The sequence below is a fragment of the Eptesicus fuscus genome, chromosome 18 (genome assembly GCF_027574615.1).
Source record: "Eptesicus fuscus isolate TK198812 chromosome 18, DD_ASM_mEF_20220401, whole genome shotgun sequence".
In the NCBI taxonomy this organism is placed as follows: Eukaryota; Metazoa; Chordata; class Mammalia; order Chiroptera; family Vespertilionidae; genus Eptesicus; species Eptesicus fuscus.
The window spans coordinates 9128643-9149089 of record NC_072490.1 but is presented as its reverse complement, the minus strand read 5'-3'; the positions used below and the strand labels follow the sequence as shown (position 1 = coordinate 9149089).

Here is a 20447-nt window from a genome sequence, read left to right as displayed (position 1 = left end):
ATATACTGGTGTTGGCAAAAGCATGTTTTGAGAAATTAGAAATTAGAGTAATGCAAAAACCCGAACACAAATGTTTATAGCAGTTTTATTTGTAATAGCCCAAAATTAGAAACAACCCAGATATACTTCAAAGAGTGTATAGCTAAATAAACTGTGGTAAGTCATACCATGGAGTGTTATTAAGCAATAAAAGTAAATGAACTATTGATACATGCAACAAACTTGATGAATACCTAGAGCATTATACTGGCTGAAAAAACCCACCTGAAGAGGTTCCAAACTGTATGATTCCATTTATATAACATTCTTGAAATGAAAAAACTATAGAAATGGAGAACAGATTAGTGGCTGTCAAAGGTTAAGGAGGGATTAGGGGTAGGAGGGAAGAAAGTAGGCATGGCAATAAAAGGGCAACATGAGGGATCCTTGTAATGACGGAAATGTTTTGTATCATCATAGCTATAATAATGCCAATATTCTGATAGTACTCTAGTTTTGCAATGTCATTGGGGGAAATTGGGTAAAGGGTACATGAGATCACTATGTTATTTTTTTTACAACTGCATGTGAATCTGCAATTACCTCAAAATTAAAAAAAAATGTGGGATGCTGCTAAACCACAATTTATGGATAAAATCATAGCACTAGATGCCTCTTTTAGAAAATAAGAGGTTTCAAATCAATGATTCAGTTGCAACCTTAAGAAACTGCAAAAAGAAGAGCAAATTAAACCCAAAGTAAGCAGAGGAGAAAAGGATCAGAGCAGTAAAATAGGAAACAACAAAGCAATAGAAAAAAATAAATAAAACCAAAAGTGAGTTCTTTTGGAAAAGTAATAAAATTAATAACCTTCTAGCCAACCTCTAAATGAATCTACCTTTATTGCAAAATACCAAAATTACAGAGATGGAAAACATTAATGGTTGCTAAGGTTAGGGATATTAGAGGTAGTGAGGTAAAACGTAGGGAAATCTTTGTAGTGATAGAATAATTATCTTGATTGCAGTAGTGGCTACAAAAAAATTGTACACTTGATAAAATACACAGAACTATATATACTCATTGTACTAGCAAATTCTTGTTTTTGGTATTGTACCTTAAGATGTAATCATGGGAAAACTATGTGAATGGTACACAGATCCTCTTTACAATTTTTGCAACTTCCTGTGAATCTATAATTATGTAAAAATGAAAAGTTAAAAATATAAAGTACACTAGTATTTTAATTATATGGGGCTCAAAATTAGAATAATTAAGCAATTACTACCATGGTAAACCTAAAAATTGTTACATACAAATTCAGTCTATAACTGATACATAGAAGAAAAAACAAGGTCTCTGGAAAAAACAGCATGTGTGTATAATGTTTGTATATATGAATATATATATTCACATATATATCTATACACACATATAGATATATAAATGCAACATACTAGAGGCCTGGTGCATGAGATTCGTGCACTCTGGAGGGGGGATCCCTCAGCCCGGCCTGCACCCTCTCTCAGTTTGGAAGCCCTTGGGGGATGTCCAACTGCCTGCTTAGGCCCATTCCCAGCCCTAAGCAGGCAGTCAGACATCCTTAGCACTGCTGTGGAGGCAGGAGAGGCTCCCGCCACTGCTTCTGCACTCACCAGCCGTGAGCCAGGCTTCTGGGCTTCTGGCGCTCCCCCTGTGGGAGTGCACTGACCACCAGGGGGCCTCTCCTGCATTGAGCATCTGCCCCCTGGTGGTCAGTGCACATCATAGCGACCGGTGGTTCTGCTGTTCGGTCTATTTGCATATTAGCCTTTTATTATATAGGATATACATACCTAAGTATAAAATTGATAATAAAACATGTCTAAAAATTCACATACACAAAAAACATATATAAAAGCAGAAAGGTAGTAGGTTAGGCATATGTCCTATAAATCAACTTATTTACCCTCTAAAGTTCCTAAAATTGTTATTGTGCTTATGCAAAACATTAAGCAATATATCCAATGGCCAGAAGAGTATTATTCTTTCAGTCAATAAAAAAGAGTTACACTTGTTCATCTGATGACACTGTTCAGAAGAATTTTTGTATTACCCCTATTCACACCAAAAAATAAGAAAATGCAAAAGATTCCCTAGTACCTTTTCATCCAAGTCTGAATTTTTTATGTGTTCATTGAAGTCTCCCAGTTTTTCATTTTGAGAGGTCCTATTAGTAACTTCTCCTAAGGAAATGCTTGCATCTTTAAAATCATATTTTATTTCACTTGCTGAAAAGAAATAATATTTAACTGTAGAAACTACAAATGACAAAATAAACAAGATTATCCTAAAATAAGTTAGAATTCAGAGAGTTTTTTAAAGTCCAATAAAACAAATTTAAAGTTTTCAGCAAATTATACAATTATTCCTCTTTATCAAATAGCTCCATTATATGGTATAAAAAGAAATGGCAATAAGATAAAATTGAAACAAATCAAGATACTTTTAAGAATCTTTCTTGATCATGTCTAGCTATTTTCAACATATTTTGAAACTTGAAAGTCAAAGTAAAATTAATTTTCAAATTAAGTTATTTCTTGTAAAGATCTAGGTATTTAAACCTATAACTAGATATAAAAATTTTTAAAAGAACTCAGATGTAAAATGTGATAAAGCTTAAATATATATTTAAATTTCAAAATAAGACTACAAGAATTACTAAGGCCAATCATCTATCTTTTGTAGATAAAGCCTAACGAAGTTATTTATGAAATAATAAAATAAAAAAATTTTCAAAATCTGATCTACCAACCAGGCCATTGCAACTTGAGAAAACTAACAAATGAAAGAAAAGCTTTCTATTTTAATGCAGTTATTTTGACTATGCTTGGAGATATGAAAAGATACCTCAATATTGCATATTCTGGAAATGTCAAATTTTACCTGCTGGCAAGGAAGTACAGATCTCTGACTTTAATCCAGGATCCAGTACAGGAAATTCTCTATTATAAAACAAACAGAGCTTAAACATTATAACATATTCTATGCAGAACTATCTACTTCTCTAAACATTATACAATACTGGCTTTAGCAGCTGGTCAACATCAGCTTAGGTCCTCCAAGGACAGAGAATTATACTGGGACTCAGAACCTAGCACACCCAAGCAGATTCCTCATTTGTTGCTCAATTCCATGTACTTCAATTGTTAAGGATGCTGCCATTCAAACTTGGTTACTCAAAGAGAACCCAGTGGCATGTACCCAGCATTTTAAAAAGTTTTCAAGTATTACACCAATACAAGATAATGTTTAACTTCGACTCTCAAAGTATGTGTATGTATGTCTTATTGCTAATGTAAAAGGAAGACGCTTTGAGAGCAGCTTGAGGTGGTTTTTGTGTTTGTTTTTTGGTGGTCTCTGAAAATAACAGAGTTCAAAGGTTAAAGCTATGAAGATCACAGTCCAACTTAGGTTTAAATATTGTTCTGCCACTTTGTGTTAACTGTGGCAAAAATATTTAACTTCTTTGAGTCTAATCCTATCTGTAAAATGAGAGTATCACATACCCATGAGGTAATGTAAAGATTTAATGAGATAAAATTTTCTTAAAGCCAATAGCATAGCCTCCAACAAATGAAAATTACATCTATAACTCGAAAACAAAAGGCTAAACACTATTCAATTTTTAAAAATTTAGATAAAAATATACAAAAGTACATAGAATAAAAACCCATAATCCCACCATTTATTCATTTAATAAATGGGTTTTATTAAACTTATCCTAAATAGCCAAGAAAAAAGGAAACTGAACAAAATATTTTATATACACCATTTTTTTTGTTTTGTTAATCTTCACAAGAGGATATATTTTCATTGATTTTTAGAGTGGAAGGGGTGGGGAGAGAGAAGAGAGAGAGAGAGAGAGAGAGAGAGAGAGAGAGAGAGAGAGAGAGAGAGAAAGAGAAACACTGATGTGAGAGGGACGTTATTTCTGTTATTCAGTTGTGACATGCTCTTCCCTGTGGACTTTCATATAGGCTATTCTTTCTATGACAAAATTCTACTCACTTTTCTTCACCTCTTGGTGAATTCTAATTATCCTTTAGATTAGATCAGGACACCTTTTAATTGTCACTTTGATCAGGACACCTTTAGTATCTTGCACTTTATCATATTTTATTGTACTTGCTTAATATTTGCCTCCCTTGATAGACTAAAAGTGCTGTGAAAAAAAGGCCCACGTGAGTCTACTCTCATATACTCAGCACTTAACATCCTCCTGGCCAGACATGAAGGAGACCCAAATGAAGATGACTCTCTCCTATCTAGAAACTCCCAGTATAGGAGGAGACTTACATACAAGCAGACATAATATACTGACATATATGCCAAGAGAACTATTGGAACAAATCCCTAGAAAAATATCTCAGATGTGATTTGAAGGATAACTGAATGAAAATAAAGGGACTTTCAGATAAACATATGCAAAAGGATTCAAGTACATGACAAATTATGGAAACAGTGAGCTTCTTGCTTTGCTTATCTCTTATTAGCATTTTACCCCCCCTTTCTTATCCCCTACCACACAGTTGTCAAAGAGAAAATGGATGTAGATCTACTAAAGAACCTTAAAGAGCCATGCCAAGCAATTTAGCCTCTATCCTCAAGTGGCTGAAAGCTAGTGAAGTACTGTAAGCAGTCACTGACAGATCAATTTCTATTTCATAGTAACACTATGGAGAGGGTATACTAAGAGAGTTCAGGAAGATTAACCAGGAGCTCATTACAATAATCTAAGGGAAAGATGAATAAGATACCAGCAGTGTAAATTGAGAGGAAGAAAAATTGTGAGATAATAGCATGAATAGTATTAAGTGACTCAACAGAGAAGTGAGGGATGTTTCTGTGGTTTCTAATTATCCTGAAAGTTACATTCATAATAGGTTATTAGCTTAAGACATACAGGAAGTCATTCCTGATAAAAACAAAATAAAGAAAATAAATAGTATAGCAAGTATACTGTTTAATTTCAAAGTAGTAAGATTGTATTTTAATATTGCTGATATAGTTCATAAGTGTGAGACACTTTTTACTATAGTTTACAAGGAAAGTAAAACTGTACATGCCATTTTCGTTACAAGTAATTTAGTTTTGTTTCAAATTTGAGAGACACAGAGATTAAATTCACCCAAGTTAAAAAAAAATAAAAGTAAGCAAAATTGCAATCCACATAAACATTTTACAGTTTTGCATTTGTGGGGTGGAAAGTTACACCTCTGCCTTGATAGAGCAAAAAGGGAAACAAATGAAGGGTAGAAGGAGCAAAAGAGAAATAAAGAGAGATGGTTGAGGCTACAGGAGTATAGAAAAGCAAAAGAGATGATTTGAGCAAAAAGGAGAGAACAAGAGAAACTTCTGAAAAACTACACAGAGTACATCAAGTTTATCCCCCAAAGAATTTTTCAAGGGGGTGATAAAATTTAAGAAGTTCCAACCAGCATTTTAAAAAATAAAACAGACTAAAGTACAAAATATGTTATACCACTTGTAGTAAGGAAAATTCTGTTTTTGTAAATCTATTATTTCACATATTCATAAATATACACTAACTGGATTGTAATGTAAAATATGTCTTGACTATGGGTAATTGACAAAAAGTTTTGAAGATGACTGCTTGAGAATAATTACTAGCAGAACAAGTTCGGAAATGAAATAAATAATATATAAAGCTCTTAGTCCTTCATTTGACACAGAGTAAGTACTTTATGTGATTATAGATTATAAATTCTTGTAATACTAAGAACATCAAGAATATGGCATTACAAAAGTAACTAAAATGTATAAATACCAGATAAATTTAAGTCATGTACCACTTTCTTAGTGGAAAGTATTTTCATGTTTCCTTTTGAGTCTGTTCACAGGCCATTACAATATTCAAGTATTGCAACATACAAATATAAATCAGAGCTTGAAGAATTATAAAAGTTTAGTAAAATATGACATACTATTAAAGAATATTTGAGCCAACCCAGAATAGCTCAAGTTCCAAAGCATGAAGGTTACTACTTGGCTCCATTTAAAGTTGCAACAGGCAAACTTGTCCTCATTGGGGGCTAAATCATTTAAAACCATGACCTTAAAAGCACAACAAATTTTTTTTCTTTTCTTCTGAAAATTAGTTTAACTCCCGATTCTACTTTCAAGTCCTCATTACATCAAATAAACTTTTCCAAGACTTCTCTGTTCCTCAAAAATGAATATTTTATTTAATAAAAAGTCATACCCCTGCTGGTGTGGCTTGGTGGTTGAGCATTAACCTAGGAACCAGGAGATTATCGTTCGATTCCCAGTCAGGGCACATGCCTGGGTTGCAGGCCTGATCCCCAGTGTGGGGTGTGTAGGAGGCAGCAGATCAATGATTCTCATCATTGATGTTTCTCTCTATCTCTCTCTCCTTCTCCCTTCCTCTCTGAAATCAATAAAACTATTTTAAAAAATTTACAGAAAGTGGGTTAAAACATACAGTATTGTTCATAATAAGTAACTTGGCTGAAATAAAAGCATATCTGTATATTGATAATAATTAAAGAACATATGAAAATAAATTTGACTTTGAAAGAAGCAATCTCAATAATTTAAAAAGCCATTTACTAAATCATCATTTTATTTTGGACAATCTGCTCCATTATAATTTCCAACATATATATGTATATACATATCTGTATATACATATTGTTTTATTTCAATTATAAGTTTTAGCATAATGACATTTCCATGTCTCAGCAATAATATGCTATATTATAATAACAGGGTTAATAAATGGAGCTTCAATGATCACTGAATAAATTAGTGACACCTAAGAGTAGAAAGTGCTTTTGAAACCCCCAATAATGTGTACCAAAAGGCATACTTGAACATGCATACCTCAATTTATCACTTGGTTCTTTTTTTTCAGGAAGTTCCATGTTCTTGGAGTCTGTTGATTGCTGCTCTTCAGCAACATTGGGCTCCTGGTTTACCATGGGGACCTCTGAAGTAAATGAGAGCTCCCCTTCATTGGAGACTCCAAAGAGGTCTGGGTCATCTTGAATTACATCAATTAAGAGGACATCATCTTCATATGCTTTAAGAATATCTGGGATAATTTTAATGTCTGAAAAGTTCTTAGTCGTTTTTCTACCACTAACTTCAGAGGAAACTTGTTTGAATGTTTCTTGTTCATCAGAGCAGAAGGCAGGGCTTTTCTCTATACACCCAGGATCACAAAAAAGGGTATTCTTTTCAACTGTGAGAGAAACAGCTTTCTTATTAGAAACAATATTGTCTGGTTCAGAGATATAGTTAGATGGTTTATTATTACCTTGCTTTAAAAAACTTGAAGAAATAGTATAGAAATTCTTATTGCAGTATAAGTCAGAACTAGATTGCACTGGAGCGACACTATTTTGTATGTTCAAAGATTGAAGTCCTGAAATTACTGTGGAGATGTTTTCTTTATTCCTATTCTGTCTTATCTCTGTTCCAGATATATTGTCAAGAAGCTCTAGGGGACTATATGCTTCTCTCTCTGATGACTTGGCATTTATTTCTTTTCCTTTTTCTGTTTTATTCTTAAGTAAAGGAATTTTAAAATTACTCAGCCGTCCTGTGTTCAATATTTTAACCAAGTCTGGAACCACAACTGTTGGCTTAGCAACGCATGTTTTTCGGTGAATAGTTTTGCCTGTAGAGTTGTTAGCTTCCTGGCCATGCTGGGAAGCCAGTGTCAAATTAAGTTTTGTTAAAGTCCCTCTATCTTTTCTTTTATTTCCTGTTAAGTTTTGAGTCACATTAGTTAACCGAGTATCTTCATTCGCATTAGAAGCTACCTCTGACCCACTTCTGCTCGGTTCCTCGTACTTCATCTTTTCATCATCATTGATTACAGGTTCCTTTACAACCATTAAAGTGGGTTCTATAGCAGAGACTACTTCAGAGACTGCAGACAGACAATTTATATTAGAATCCAAATTTTCTTTACTTGAAGATTCATTGTTTGTTTCTTTTATGGAACTTTGTAATGGTAATTTGGAGTCAGTTAAGTGAGTCTGATTTGCTTGGTGTTTAAGAAAATCATCTTGACTAACACTTTCCCCAGACCCAGGAAGAGAGTAATTTGATTTTGGCAAGGAAGACCTTTTCCAACAATAGGCAGTTACTCTAGCACATGAATAACACGGCCAAGTTCTTTTACCCATCATTGGTATTTTTCTTTGACAGCTGAACTTGAATTCTTCCGCTTCATTTCTTAAATCTTCCTGTGATCTCTTTTCAATAGGATGGCAATCACTAGGTGATTTCACTGTTGAGCTTTTCACTGACTTAAAATATTCTTCTGGCTCCGTGCTTTTACATCTTAAGGGCTCTGAAGCATTCTTGGTTTCTTCTTTCAAAAGTGGCGCTAGGGTTTTCTGAAACATAGTCTTTACCAGATGCTCAGGACTTGTCTTTTTTTCTACTGTTTCTGGAAGACTTGATAAGTGATCAATTGGAGAAAGTGTATTATGGTTTGCTTTTCTCAAAATTTTTAAAGTTTTTGCTTCTTTACTTTCAGCACCCATATGGTTTTCTTGTAACAGCAACTCAGACTTGTTAGGCACATTAGAGAAGTTCATTTTGATAACCATTTTATCTCCTTTTTCAGACAACTTCATCCTTTTCCTGGGTTTTCTTCCAACACTGCTCTCCTCTACTGAGTATTTATTTTTTTCATTTTGATGGCAGGGAAGCAAGCCATTATTTTTGCTTTGGTATAAATCAGTTTCTTCAAGCAATAATTTATTTACTCCCATTAAGTTTTCTTCAGTGTTTGATAGGTGAGGAATACTATTTGTGTCACTCTTATCTGAAAGACTCCTAAGGTTTTCTTTCTTTAACTCTGAGGAATTTTCTGATACATGGATACATCCACCATCAGGTTTATATGTAAGGCTGTTTTCATCATTACAATCCTTGGAATGGGGGAAACAACTGCAATCATGTAATTTTAAAATGGGATTATTTTTTACTCCAGGTGACAAGCTGTTACAAGAATATTTTGGAGTATTCTTGCACAGTTCATCTTGAAATTCAACCTTTATATTTTGTGTAGCTTTATTTTCAGTTATTTTGAAAAGTGGACTGGCTAAGTTTTCAAGTGTTTTAATTCGACTTCTTCTCTTAATACCGTCTACCAAAACTTCCTTACCCAAAGACTGCAAGAGAGTTGTACTTTGAAATTCACTGCACTCCACTGTTTGGAAAGATTCCGAACTGGTTAATGATTCCTTTCTTACCAGGTCAGTCCCTGGCTGTGGATCATCACTTGAGGCTCCAATAACTTTTCTTTTTTCCTTGGCTGATCAAAATGACAAAAATATACCAGAAAAATATTTTATATTGAGGAAGAAAAAGCAACACCAGTTAAAAAAAAAAAAAAAAGTGATGCCATCCATTTTCATTTTCCTAATTTCTGTTAAGGAGCCACATACAAACCTGTGTAAGTTCTAAGACAGCTGAATAACCTTCAGCATCACGGTCATTTCACACTAGCCAAAATGGATCACTAGTAGGAATCCCTTTTATAGTAATTCTGACCAAGAGCTCCTAACTGGGCAAATACCTCTTAAGAGAATTCCTGTTTCTTCCCTCTCTCCCGGTCATCAGTAAAGCCCACGCTGGTTCAAATTAAACGCTAGTGGTAAAACAAAGATGGAGCGGGCTGAGGTACAAAGGCTAGTGAGGGAGTGGCCGCTGGATGCTTTCTTACTGCGTCTTCCCGATTGCAAGAGGACCTCGCCTCCTTCTCTCTGCTCCTAAGCCCTGCTGGTCCCACAGGTGTGAAGGGCCTACCTGCCCCCGACCCGCCACGGGCCACCTCGCCTCGGCCTTCCCAGCCCCCGGATGCCTCACCGGACTTGTCACTGTCCACCTCTTCTCTCTCAGACGCCCGGCCCACCATTCTCCTCTTTCTCCTGCTCTCCTCAGGCCCGTGGGCTTCAGGGCCGCAGGCTCCCGCCTCGCCTGGCTCCGCCGGCCGCCGGCCTCGCTTCCTCAGGCTTCGGGCAGGGCCCTCACGCCCACAGGAGATCGTGGGGCCCGAGGGCGGCTGCCGCCTCATCGGCCCCGCACCGCCTGCCCGACTCGCTGAGGAGCCTGCGGGAGGCGCCAAGGCTGCTCCCGCCGCCGCCGCCGCCGCCGCCGCCGCCGCCAGGGATCTGAGGCCGGTCTTTCCGTCCCTCATCTGGACCCGCTAGGATCGACCGGAAGCGGAAGTGGGCAGCGAGGCCGGCTGGGCCGGGCGCGTGAGGCAGCAACGTGCGGAAGAGCGGCAGCGCCCTGTCAGGCTTCTCTCGACGTCTCCGCGGCGCCTTCCTGCAGGCCCCAACCTGTCGGAACCGTTCGGAGCGCCTCTCCCGCCTGGCAGCTCACAGAGACCACTGTCCGCCAGTGGCTTCTAACGCCGCCTCAAGTCTCTGGACGCGCAAAACGGGCATCTTTCCTCACAGAAAAGCGCGCCACCACCCACCCGGCTGCCTCCGCCGGAAGCCTAGAAGCTAGAGACACCCTTCTTTCCACGCCATCCCGCCTGCACGTAAGCGCTGTCTGATGCCCCTTTCTGTGTTTGTCGGCCGCTGTCCCCCTTTGCAATGGCTCCGGCTCTCGGCTGACGGACTGCAGCAGCCTCCCAAGTTGTCTGTGTGCCTCCATCCTTGGGTTATTTCAGTCAAGCTCCCACCTGCTGCCAGGCCGTGCCCCCCAAAGAAAGGAGGTCCTGGCACTGCCCAGCGTGACCCTCAAGAGCCTCCTTGGCCCAAACGCTAAAACTGACGACAGAGTCCGAACCCATTTAGTGGGGTGTTTGCAGCTCTTTGCGATGTGGTACCCGAGGATTTAATGTTGTCCTACTGCCGTGTTAGGGGGAAAAGTTGGGCTTCAGTGGAAAACTGTGCGCAGGAGCCACCCTTTTGCAGGATCTGATTCTGAGTCGATGGGACCTGCTTTGCAACTATGTAAGTGGTAAGTGGTAACAATGCAAAGTAATGGTCCCTAGACACGCACATTTTGTCCCATAGAAGTTCAGTTGACTTCCCACTCCCCCTGTGGAAGAAGCCGGCTTTGCATCCATTTGTACATCATTTCAATATTCCTGAGTTGTTATAAATGTATCTGTTCTTTGGACTTAACCTTTGAACCGGTGGTTATAAAATCTGCCTGAGGAGAGAAAATCTCTAACACTTGTTCATGTTTAGATCTATATGAGAATCATAATTTTATCTTTTTTGGGGGGAAGGTTGCTATCTTTTAACACCACATACCCTGCCTTTAAACCACACCGGATTACTACTTGGAGTCCCCCAGATTTCATATGCTCTGTCATGCCTTTGCCTCTCTACACCCTAGTTCTGGAAATTCTTTGTGTATCTGTCTGGTGAACTACATATCCCTCCCCCTTCAAGATTCACTGCACTGATCATCCCTCAAGGATGTTTCTGTTCTCCTTCTGTTTGGAGAGGGCGGCAGCTGTTATGCCTGCCTGCTAACACATTGCTTTCAGCTGCTTTCTTGTTTGTGTCCTTCAGGGTAGATACCTTCTGTTAACCTTTGCGTTTTGTGTGTTTAAAGCGGAACTTGTTGATTTTGAGCACAATGTTACGTTATTCATTAAAGGATGGTAGTATGATGCAGAGAGAGTGTTGCAGTTTGGATGAGCAGTTTAAATGGAGTATCCTTAGGAGCTTTTATAAAAGGGGGGAATAGGAGGAGGTAGAAGAGAGTAAAGGGGGGGGGGCGGTAAATGGTGATGGAAGACTTGGGGTGGCGAACACACAATACAATATACAGATGATGTATCGTAGAATTTTATGCCTGAAACTGTATAATTTTATTAACCAATGCCACTCCAATAAATTCAATAAAAAAGTAAGCACATGTAAAGCATCTTAAACTTTCTTTGTTTCTTTCTGTTTGTAAATACTCCCAGTAAAAGGGAAACAAGAATAGGAGAATTTATTTTTATTTTATTTTATTTTTTTATTTCTTTATTGATTAAGGTGTCACATATTTGTCCTCATCCCCCATTCCCATCCCACACCCCTCCCCACGGATGCCCCCACCCCCCTGTTGTCCTTAACCATTGGTTAGGAAGAATAGGAGAATTTAGAAAAAAAATATTTTATGGATTTCAGGCTACATATTCATTCCAAGTTCACTTTGTGCCTTAGTTTCCTCACCTGTAAAATGAAATAAGAGTATCTCCTTAAGGAAACCAGAGTATGTAATCCCCAAATATGCCTCTTTAACAGAAAAATTATTTTGAGCTGAAGGCTTTCTCTGGTTGATCCTAAATTGGAAGTAGAGACAAAAATTAGGGAAGTTGTCAGATATTAATTAATTCCTGGCCATTTGGGTCTGATTGTTACAGAAGTTGTTGGTTACCGTAGCTTTTGGAATTGTTACTAGAGTAGCAGTCTGACTTCTCACAAGTCTGACTTATTAGCAGGCTGGCTTCCTGGGCCACTTATATTGTAGATTAGAGTTTCCTGGGCAGGTTGCTACAGGTTGTGGGTCAGAGTTCTTTTTTTACATATAATCTGGCTACAGTCTGTTTGCATATTTAATCTCACTCCTTTTCTCCTGCCCCAGAGAATGTACCTTCCTCTGTTTGTCCAAGGTTGACCCTTATACTGATGATCTCAACATCACACAGCCCCACTTGCCAAACTCTCCCATACCTTTCTTCTTTTTACCTGCCAGATGCCTCTGAGTCTCCCTACTTATACTCTTGCCCCTTAGTTTCTTGAAAACTGGTTTCCTTTCCCGATACATAAATGAAATTTCACTATCAGATGAGATTACAGGTTTAAAACGCTGATAACTCAAACATTGCAAAATCCATAAAACTAACATAACATCCTGCAGACACAACCACAACTCTCTTCAGGTGTGCTCACAATGAGGGGGGTAGGGCATACTTCAGAGAGCTAGGTATTTGTTAAAACTGAAGTCCTCTGCCTTTTATGAAATCAGTGGCTTCAGGCAATATAATTGTGTTTGTAGACACTAAAATTTAGGAAGATCTTATTTGCTTGCAGCCCTCCCTAAGGCACTACTTAAACTACTGCCCTTCCCTATGCATAGTATTTCTGCCAATGAGAAACATCCTTGACCAATAAGACCAGCCTCAACTGGGAACTTGTTAGAAATGCAAATTCTTGGACGCTGCTCCAGACCTCCCGAGTCAGGGGGTGGGACCCCACAATCAGTGTTTTAACAGCCCTGCAGGGAATTCTGGGGTGGGCTCTAGTTTAAGAACCATGGTCTAGACTCTAGGCTCTGGGGATCAATCACTTCCTTCATGTTTTGTGAGACTAACTGAGGTAAGGTTCTGTAGGGTGCTTGGCATCCACATGCTCCCGAAGCATTTTTTCACTTCCTTGGGTAGAATCTAGAGAGAGTTTTTAGTTTACTGCACCATCATTGTGACAAGCTACATTCACAGTTTGAGTCTAGTTTTCCCCAAGATTGGCTTGAACCCCAGTCACCGCTGCTGGCTGCCCTATGATTCACCTTGAAGTCAGCTGGAGCAGTCAGCTGGAGCAGTCAGCTGGAGCCACAACGACAGAAAAGTACAAACCAGCCCTAAATCCTTTAGCAGTTGCTCCTCTTTGTGTGGTTTAATCACCCACGTAGGAGAGTGCCTCCTAAGCACTGTGGCTGGTTTCCCTCGCAGCCACTGCAGCCACAGTTACAGCTCTCGATGACTCTCTGCCATCTGCACAGCTGCCCCCAAACCCCCACCTGCTCCAGCATAACATGCCCATGCCTCTGGCTTCAAGAGCCTTCCAAATTTGGTGGGAGGGCGAAGGGGGTGGGGTGGGGGGGGACACTGGGCCCACTTAATTCCTGCCAGAGAGGCCAGTGCAGTGGGAATCCAGCAGAGGGCACCTGGTCTCATTGCTCCTCAAGCCCTATTCAATGAGCTACATTAGGTACAGTCCCTGAGCTCGCCAGCTGTGCCTCCTTGACGACCAGTTTTTCTTCTGGGTTCCTGCAAGTGGGAAGCAGATCCAACAGGGAAGCAATTCAAGGTTGTCATAAAACGTGTCCTTTTCTTCCTATCTCCTGTCACTCCCAGTTATCCTAAAGTTACTCTTATTGCTCCCTTCACTTAAAATGAGAGAATAGCAGGTATTCAGGGAGAGGTAGAGACACACAGGCAGCTGGGAAGTTGTGACATAAAGGCATCAGGCTTTAAGTATGTGTTCCTGAAAGTAAATGTTAACTCCTCCATCCCAGCCCTTCAGCCTATCCTGCTCTTAGTCCTGTGCTCAGAGATCTGCCTTCTCCCAGTCACCTCATTCTTCATTAACACCTCCAAGGGAATGAAGAGTTGGGGTTCCAACTGGGATAATTTTGAGGTTGTCAATGAAAAGAACCTGATTCTCTGAAAATGTTAGAAAGATTTTTTATTTGGGCCTTCCTGAGAGGACGGTAGCCCAAAGGCAGAGCTTAATGAAGCCTTGAAATAGAGCTCTAACTTTGGAAAGGGGGGCATAGGCAGAGAGGTAAGCGAAAAGTACATTTAGTGCATTAGAAATTTCAATCAGGTCACACATAGTTTAATAATGAACAGTTTTACATCAAATGGAAGGAAAGTTAAGGTTGGATCATTGTGCCCCTGGCATCAGGGAATCTGGGGATAGGGTCTGGGCAGAATTAAATCTTTAAAACTCCTTTAAAATTTTTTTTTCTAAAAGTTGATTTCAGAGAGGAAGGGAGAGGGAGGAGGGAGGGAGAGAGAGAGAGAGAGAGTGAGAGAGAGAGAGAGAGAAACATCAATGATGAAAGACAATTACTGATCGGCCACCTCCTGCACGCCCCCCGCCCCCCAATTGGGGATTGAGTCTGCAACCCAGGCATATGCCCTGACTGGGAATCAGTCTTGGTTCACTGCCTCCACCTGTCAATCTGTCATCCCTCCAGCCCACAGGTCCCCAACTGCCAGATTTCTTTTAAAATTTTTTTTATTGGTTTCAGAGAGGAAGGGAGAGGGAGAGAGAGAGAAACATCAGTGATGAGAGAGAATCATTGATTGGCTGCCTCCTGCATGCCCCACACTGGGGATTGAGCCCGCAACATGGGCATATGCCCTGACTGGGAATCGAACTGTGATCTCCTCTTTCACAGGTTGACACTCAACCATTGAGCACACCATCTGGGTCAGATTTGTTAGTTAACCTTCAATTCAGCACAGCTCAGAGTTTGACATTCAGGCAGCCCCTTGCTTCTTTCTCCATGGAAATTCCCAAGCCAAGATAGACATCTCCTCCCCAAGAATCACCTTTTTCCTCTTAGAAAAAGAAAACACAAGTTCTGACCTTTGGTTCCTTTGAACAAGATTTTGTGAAGGAAACTTTTGGGGAAGAAATCTGGTTTTCAATATTAGATGTTATAATTTGTTAAGTGTGGCAAGTCTTGCTTCCAAAATTCCAGCAAGTCTCTAAAGTCCCCATAACTCCCTCCCACTCCATCCTGTGTAACTTTTGATAATGACCTCTCTTCTGCTGATTTGAGAATATGCATGAAGGCAGTAAGCACAGAAGGGGATGAATGGGATGATTTATTTACACACACCCCCCATCACTGTCCAGGTGCTGCTTTGAGAGAAGTTGGAGATCCTTAAGTCAAAAGGAAGGGTCAGCACAGATAGAACCAGAGCACGCTGACAGGGGAGGAGATTTAGGCAGAAGGCAGACTTAGAGAAGTGATTTCCCCTATTTAGTGTATGGAGCATTAAGATTTTGAAAGGCAAGTCCTCATGCTAGTGCTAGCTCTATATTTAAGACATCTTGGCATAGAACTGGCCCTTTCTTAAGCACAGTATTGCCAATACTCTAATCTAAACTGGGTTTTCTTTCTTTGTCTTTGGTCACAAGTTTTTGACCATTTTCTAGGCTTTCTCATAGATATATCCTTTTGATCACTGACCACAGTTTGAGGAATAAGAGAAATCTCAAAATATCTCACCAAGAGCAAAGTCCATTATAGAAAAAAAGCCTTTATACTGTTGTGTCCCAACCAAGAAAGCAGCTGGGTATTGTGAGCTTTGATTGAAGCGACTAAGAATTAAGGGGTTGGGATGCTGTATTTAATCGCCCTCAAACAGCCTTCTCCTCCAGCTAGATTTTACCTTTGTAAGGCGGCAGCCCCTTCCCCGTGCAGACACTGCAGAGTCTCCCTACCTCTGGACTCAAGCTTCGTATCCCTCTCCTAGGCCTGACCTTGCTACCTGAACCTGCTCAGATAACTCTTCTTGGAAGCTCCACCCACCTATGCCTACCGACCTTCTGACCTTCCGACTGGGGGCTCTGGCTCAGCCTTGCTCTTATACTACCCTCCTGCTTGTCAGCGAAGAGAGTTCAGCTGAGGGTGTGGCAGCAAGAAGCCTGCTGATAATCTGGTGCTAGGTGAGTTCAGAGCTCATCTTTCTACCTCTCTCCTTCCTTCGGGGTTGATACCCATAAAATCGAATTGTGTTCCATAGTTTAATATTGAAATTCTAATCAAGGCATGACTGATTTCTACTTGTTATAAATTATTTCATGTCAACACCTAAAAATAAATCTTAGCAAATAGTTTAGAACACAAAGGAGAAACAAATCTGTATTTAAAAAAACACATGTTAGAGTTATGATTTTAATTGTGAAATATAGCATTCAGAGATAAAATGAGTATTTTAATACATAATCATAAAGCAGATACCTCTGTGACCACCCCTGGGGGCCAACAAAGGGAACATTGCCCAATTATCAGAAACTTCCCCTACTTCCATCCTTTCTTACCTCTTGTGATAACCATTTCTTACTTCTTTTGTAGTTTTACTCTCTATACATCTATTCTTAACTGAGCTACTAAAGTTTTAGCTCTTTTTGAATTTTATGTAAATTGGTCATACTGTATGAATTTTTTGTCATTCCCCCATTTTATGTTGCCAATATTCATCCGTTTTGCTGCTCCAGCTTGGCTGTTTTCATTGCTGCATAATATTTCATGTACTAATGTATCCCAACTTATCCATTTTTATTGTTGATGGTTTTGAACAGGTCCTTGGGAAGCACAGATGGGGAAAACGGCAGTCATTGAGCAGTTCTAAAAAGTTCTAAGAGTGTGATTAGTTGTTTTGTCCATCAACTGTAGCCTTCCCCACACACTGCTAACAAACTTATTGCCCTACCATGGGGGGAACAGGTTGTATTTTTTGTCCTTTGAATGCATGGGTCATGTGTGTTGTTCCTGAAACCTGAATTTGCATGAAGAAATAACCACCTTAAATAGTTCCTATTACTTGTTTTCCTTTGTGCTTAACTTGTTTAAATATTTAACTTGATGTAAATTCTGGACTTTAACCTCAGAATGGATAACCTGGAATTCTTCTCAAGTATTGAGGTCTACCTTGGCTTAAGAGGGTGCATCTAGTTTGTACCTGATTTTCATTGGAGATGATGATGATGATGATGATGGTTATTTTACTTTAGGAGCAACTCTGAAGAGTAAGGAATTTTGATCATAAAAACAATAATAAGCCGAAACTGGTGTGGCTCAGTGGATAGAGCATCAGCCTGCGGACTGAAGGGTCCCGGGTTCGATTCCGGTCAAGGGCATGTACCTTGGTTGCGGGCACATCCCCAGTATAGGGGGTGTGCAGGAGGCAGCTGATCGGTATTTCTCTCTCATCGATGTTTCTAACTCTCTATCTCTCTCTCTTCCTCTCTGTAAAAAATCAATAAAATATATTTAAAAAAACACACCAAAAACAATAATAAAAAAGATAAAAACACAGCAATAACATTTTCATATTTTGAATCTAAATAATAATTGTAAATGCATATGCAGTGCTTAGTATGTAGAAAGCTCTGTTCTAAGTCATTACATAGAATAATCCACTTAATCCTCACAACAACCATATAAAGTTAGTAGTATTATCCCTATTTAACCTGAGGCTCAGAGATTATAGGAAAATGACCGAACCAGGTTAAAAAACCAGATGATGAGCTCCAGAATAAGTTTCTAGCCACTAAATTATGCTGTTTAATTACGATTTATTTAGAAATATTGGAATATGGCATTCATCAGGATAAGAGGAAAGCCATAATGTGGTGGCCAACACACTGGAGTGAATCCATCCAAAATTCATTCAAAGTAAAATCTGGAATGTATAACGAAATGATAATAATTAAAACACTTTAATAATAGCAAAGTATGAATTAATTTCTAAAGTTCTTAATATATATTAACTCATTTAATCCTCACAAAAACTTAATGAAAAGGGTACTACCATTATGCCCACTTTACAAATGGATAAGCTGAGGCCCAGAGAAGTAAAATAATTAGCCTAAGGATACACAGCTGAAAATGCATTACTGAGTTTCCCTAATTCTAGCTAGCTAAAAACCACTTGTTCTCTATAAACATTCAAGGTTCTTTTTCACATGTATCATCTCATTTTATTCTCAAAATAACAGTGTGCCAAATTGTTCAGTCAATTTTCTTTAGCAGTTAAAGTGTAAGCTGAAATGGCGTGAAGCAAAGAAGCAATCACCTTGGGACACATCTTGCTAATGAATGCACAAAATAAATTGATGTAAAGCATAGATGCTCACAGACACAGTTCAAAGTTATAGTGGCTTGATTCTGAGATGCTGAGCTGAGTGTAGCACCCAGGAAGGAGTTTGGCTGGGCCATTCTCGCTGCTTAGGGTGAGCTCTGCCTGTATAATGGCTGCTGCAAAACAAATGCTGGCCCTAACTAGTTTGGCTCAGTGGATAGAGCGTCAGCCTGCAGGCTGAAGGGGTCCCAGGTTCAATTCCGGTCAAGGGCGTGTACCTTGGTTGTGGGCACATCCCCAGTAGGGGGTGTGCAGGAGGCAGCTGATGGATGTTTCTCTCTCATCGATGTTTCTAACTATCCCTCTCCCTTCCTCTCTGTAAAAAAAAAGAAAAAAGAAAGAAAAAAATATATATAAAACAAAAAAATGTTGAACACTATTTTTGTTTTTCACCCCCCCCTTTTTTTTTTGTAAAAGCAAAAAATCCTCTTCGGATTTCTTTCAGTTAGCAAAAACAGGTACTAATGTAAAAGCAAAGTGGTATAAAGTGAACGAACATTCAAGAAGCGGGGGATACCTGCTTCAGCACTCCAAGGTAACACTCCAAGTCATTTTGCTGAAATGAAATCATGTCTGTCCATTGTGAGCAAGAATCACAACCCAAGGTTGCAGGGCTCAGTAGGAAATAGTGTTCCTAAGTGGACAGTACAGACTCAGGAAGTAAACAGAAGCCCTTTAAACCCAGTCAAGTGGAAGGCTGGGGTTTCACATCCATTCTGTTCTTCTTCTTCTTTTTTTTTTTTTAAATATATTTTATTGATTTTTTACAGAGAGGTAGGGAGAGGGATAGAGAGTTAGAAACATCGATGAGAGAGAGACATTGATCAGCTGCCTCCTGCACACTCCCCACTGGGGATGTGCCCGCAACCAAGGTACATGCCCTTGACTGGAATCGAACCTGGGACCCTTCAGTCCGTAGGCCGACGCTCTATCCACCGAGCCAAACCGGTTAGGGCTGTCTATTAATTTTCTGATGGTGTTTTTTGAAGCATAAAATTTTAATTGTGGTGAAGTCCAATTTTTCTATATTTTTTCTTTGGTTGCTTGTGCTTTTTGAAACATAGCTAAATCTGGGTCATGAAGACTTATACCTATGTTTTCTTCTGAGTTTCGTAGCTCTTACACTTAGGTCTTTGATGCCTGCAATGTGACTGATAGCCTGTGCAACCCTGTGTGGCAGCTCTGAGTTGGAGACCCAGGTATTACATTAGATCTAAACATTCTGTGATGAGTCTTATAACGTGCAAGGCACTGTGCTTATCTGTAGGCATTAGGGCAAGGTTTAGGGGATGTGCAGGTGCAGCAATTGATTTTTTTTAATGTGCCTCAGGCATGAAACAGCCCTGGCCACCGATACAGGCATCAAGCTAGGATGAACTAAGGACTGTACGTCTGCTTTGCCCCTGGTTGATATAAGAGCAACACCACCAAACATGTGTCTCCTTGCCAATTGCCAGGGGGTAGCAATTGATTTTAATAACTAGTTGTTGAGCACCTACTGCGTGGAATGCCCTTCTGGGATACTAAGATACATCCTTGCCTCCCAGTGAGCTCAGAATCCAGTGTGAGATGGACAAATAGACACTTATAACTACTGTGTAATTCAGCCATCTTTATGGGCTACTGCTATTTCAACAATGAAGTCAAGGTCCTTTGCCAAACAACCAACATCAGTCCCTTTCCATGCTGCTCCAAATGATCTAAGCCAGGGGTCCTCTTTTTAAACAGGGGGCCAGTTCACTGTCTCTCAGACCGTTGGAGGGCCGGACTATAGTTTAAAAAAAAAACTATGAACAAATTC

At 39.5% G+C, this 20447-nt stretch overlaps 1 protein-coding gene and 1 pseudogene across 1 annotated transcript in view; both read right to left on the bottom strand.

Moving 5' to 3' along the window:
* TOPAZ1 (testis and ovary specific TOPAZ 1) overlaps window positions 1-10099 on the bottom strand; it is a 43621-nt gene extending 33522 nt beyond the window's left edge. Inside the window, 5 exon segments of the mRNA XM_008154480.3 lie at window positions 2122-2249; window positions 2905-2963; window positions 6886-9337; window positions 9741-9879; window positions 9881-10099. Coding sequence (XP_008152702.2) covers window positions 2122-2249; window positions 2905-2963; window positions 6886-9337; window positions 9741-9879; window positions 9881-10099 — 2997 coding nt within the window.
* Window positions 10100-19963: 9864 nt separating this feature from the next.
* On the bottom strand, window positions 19964-20108 carry LOC114228584 (small nucleolar RNA SNORA48; annotated as a pseudogene).
* Between the last annotated feature and the right edge of the window lie 339 nt (window positions 20109-20447).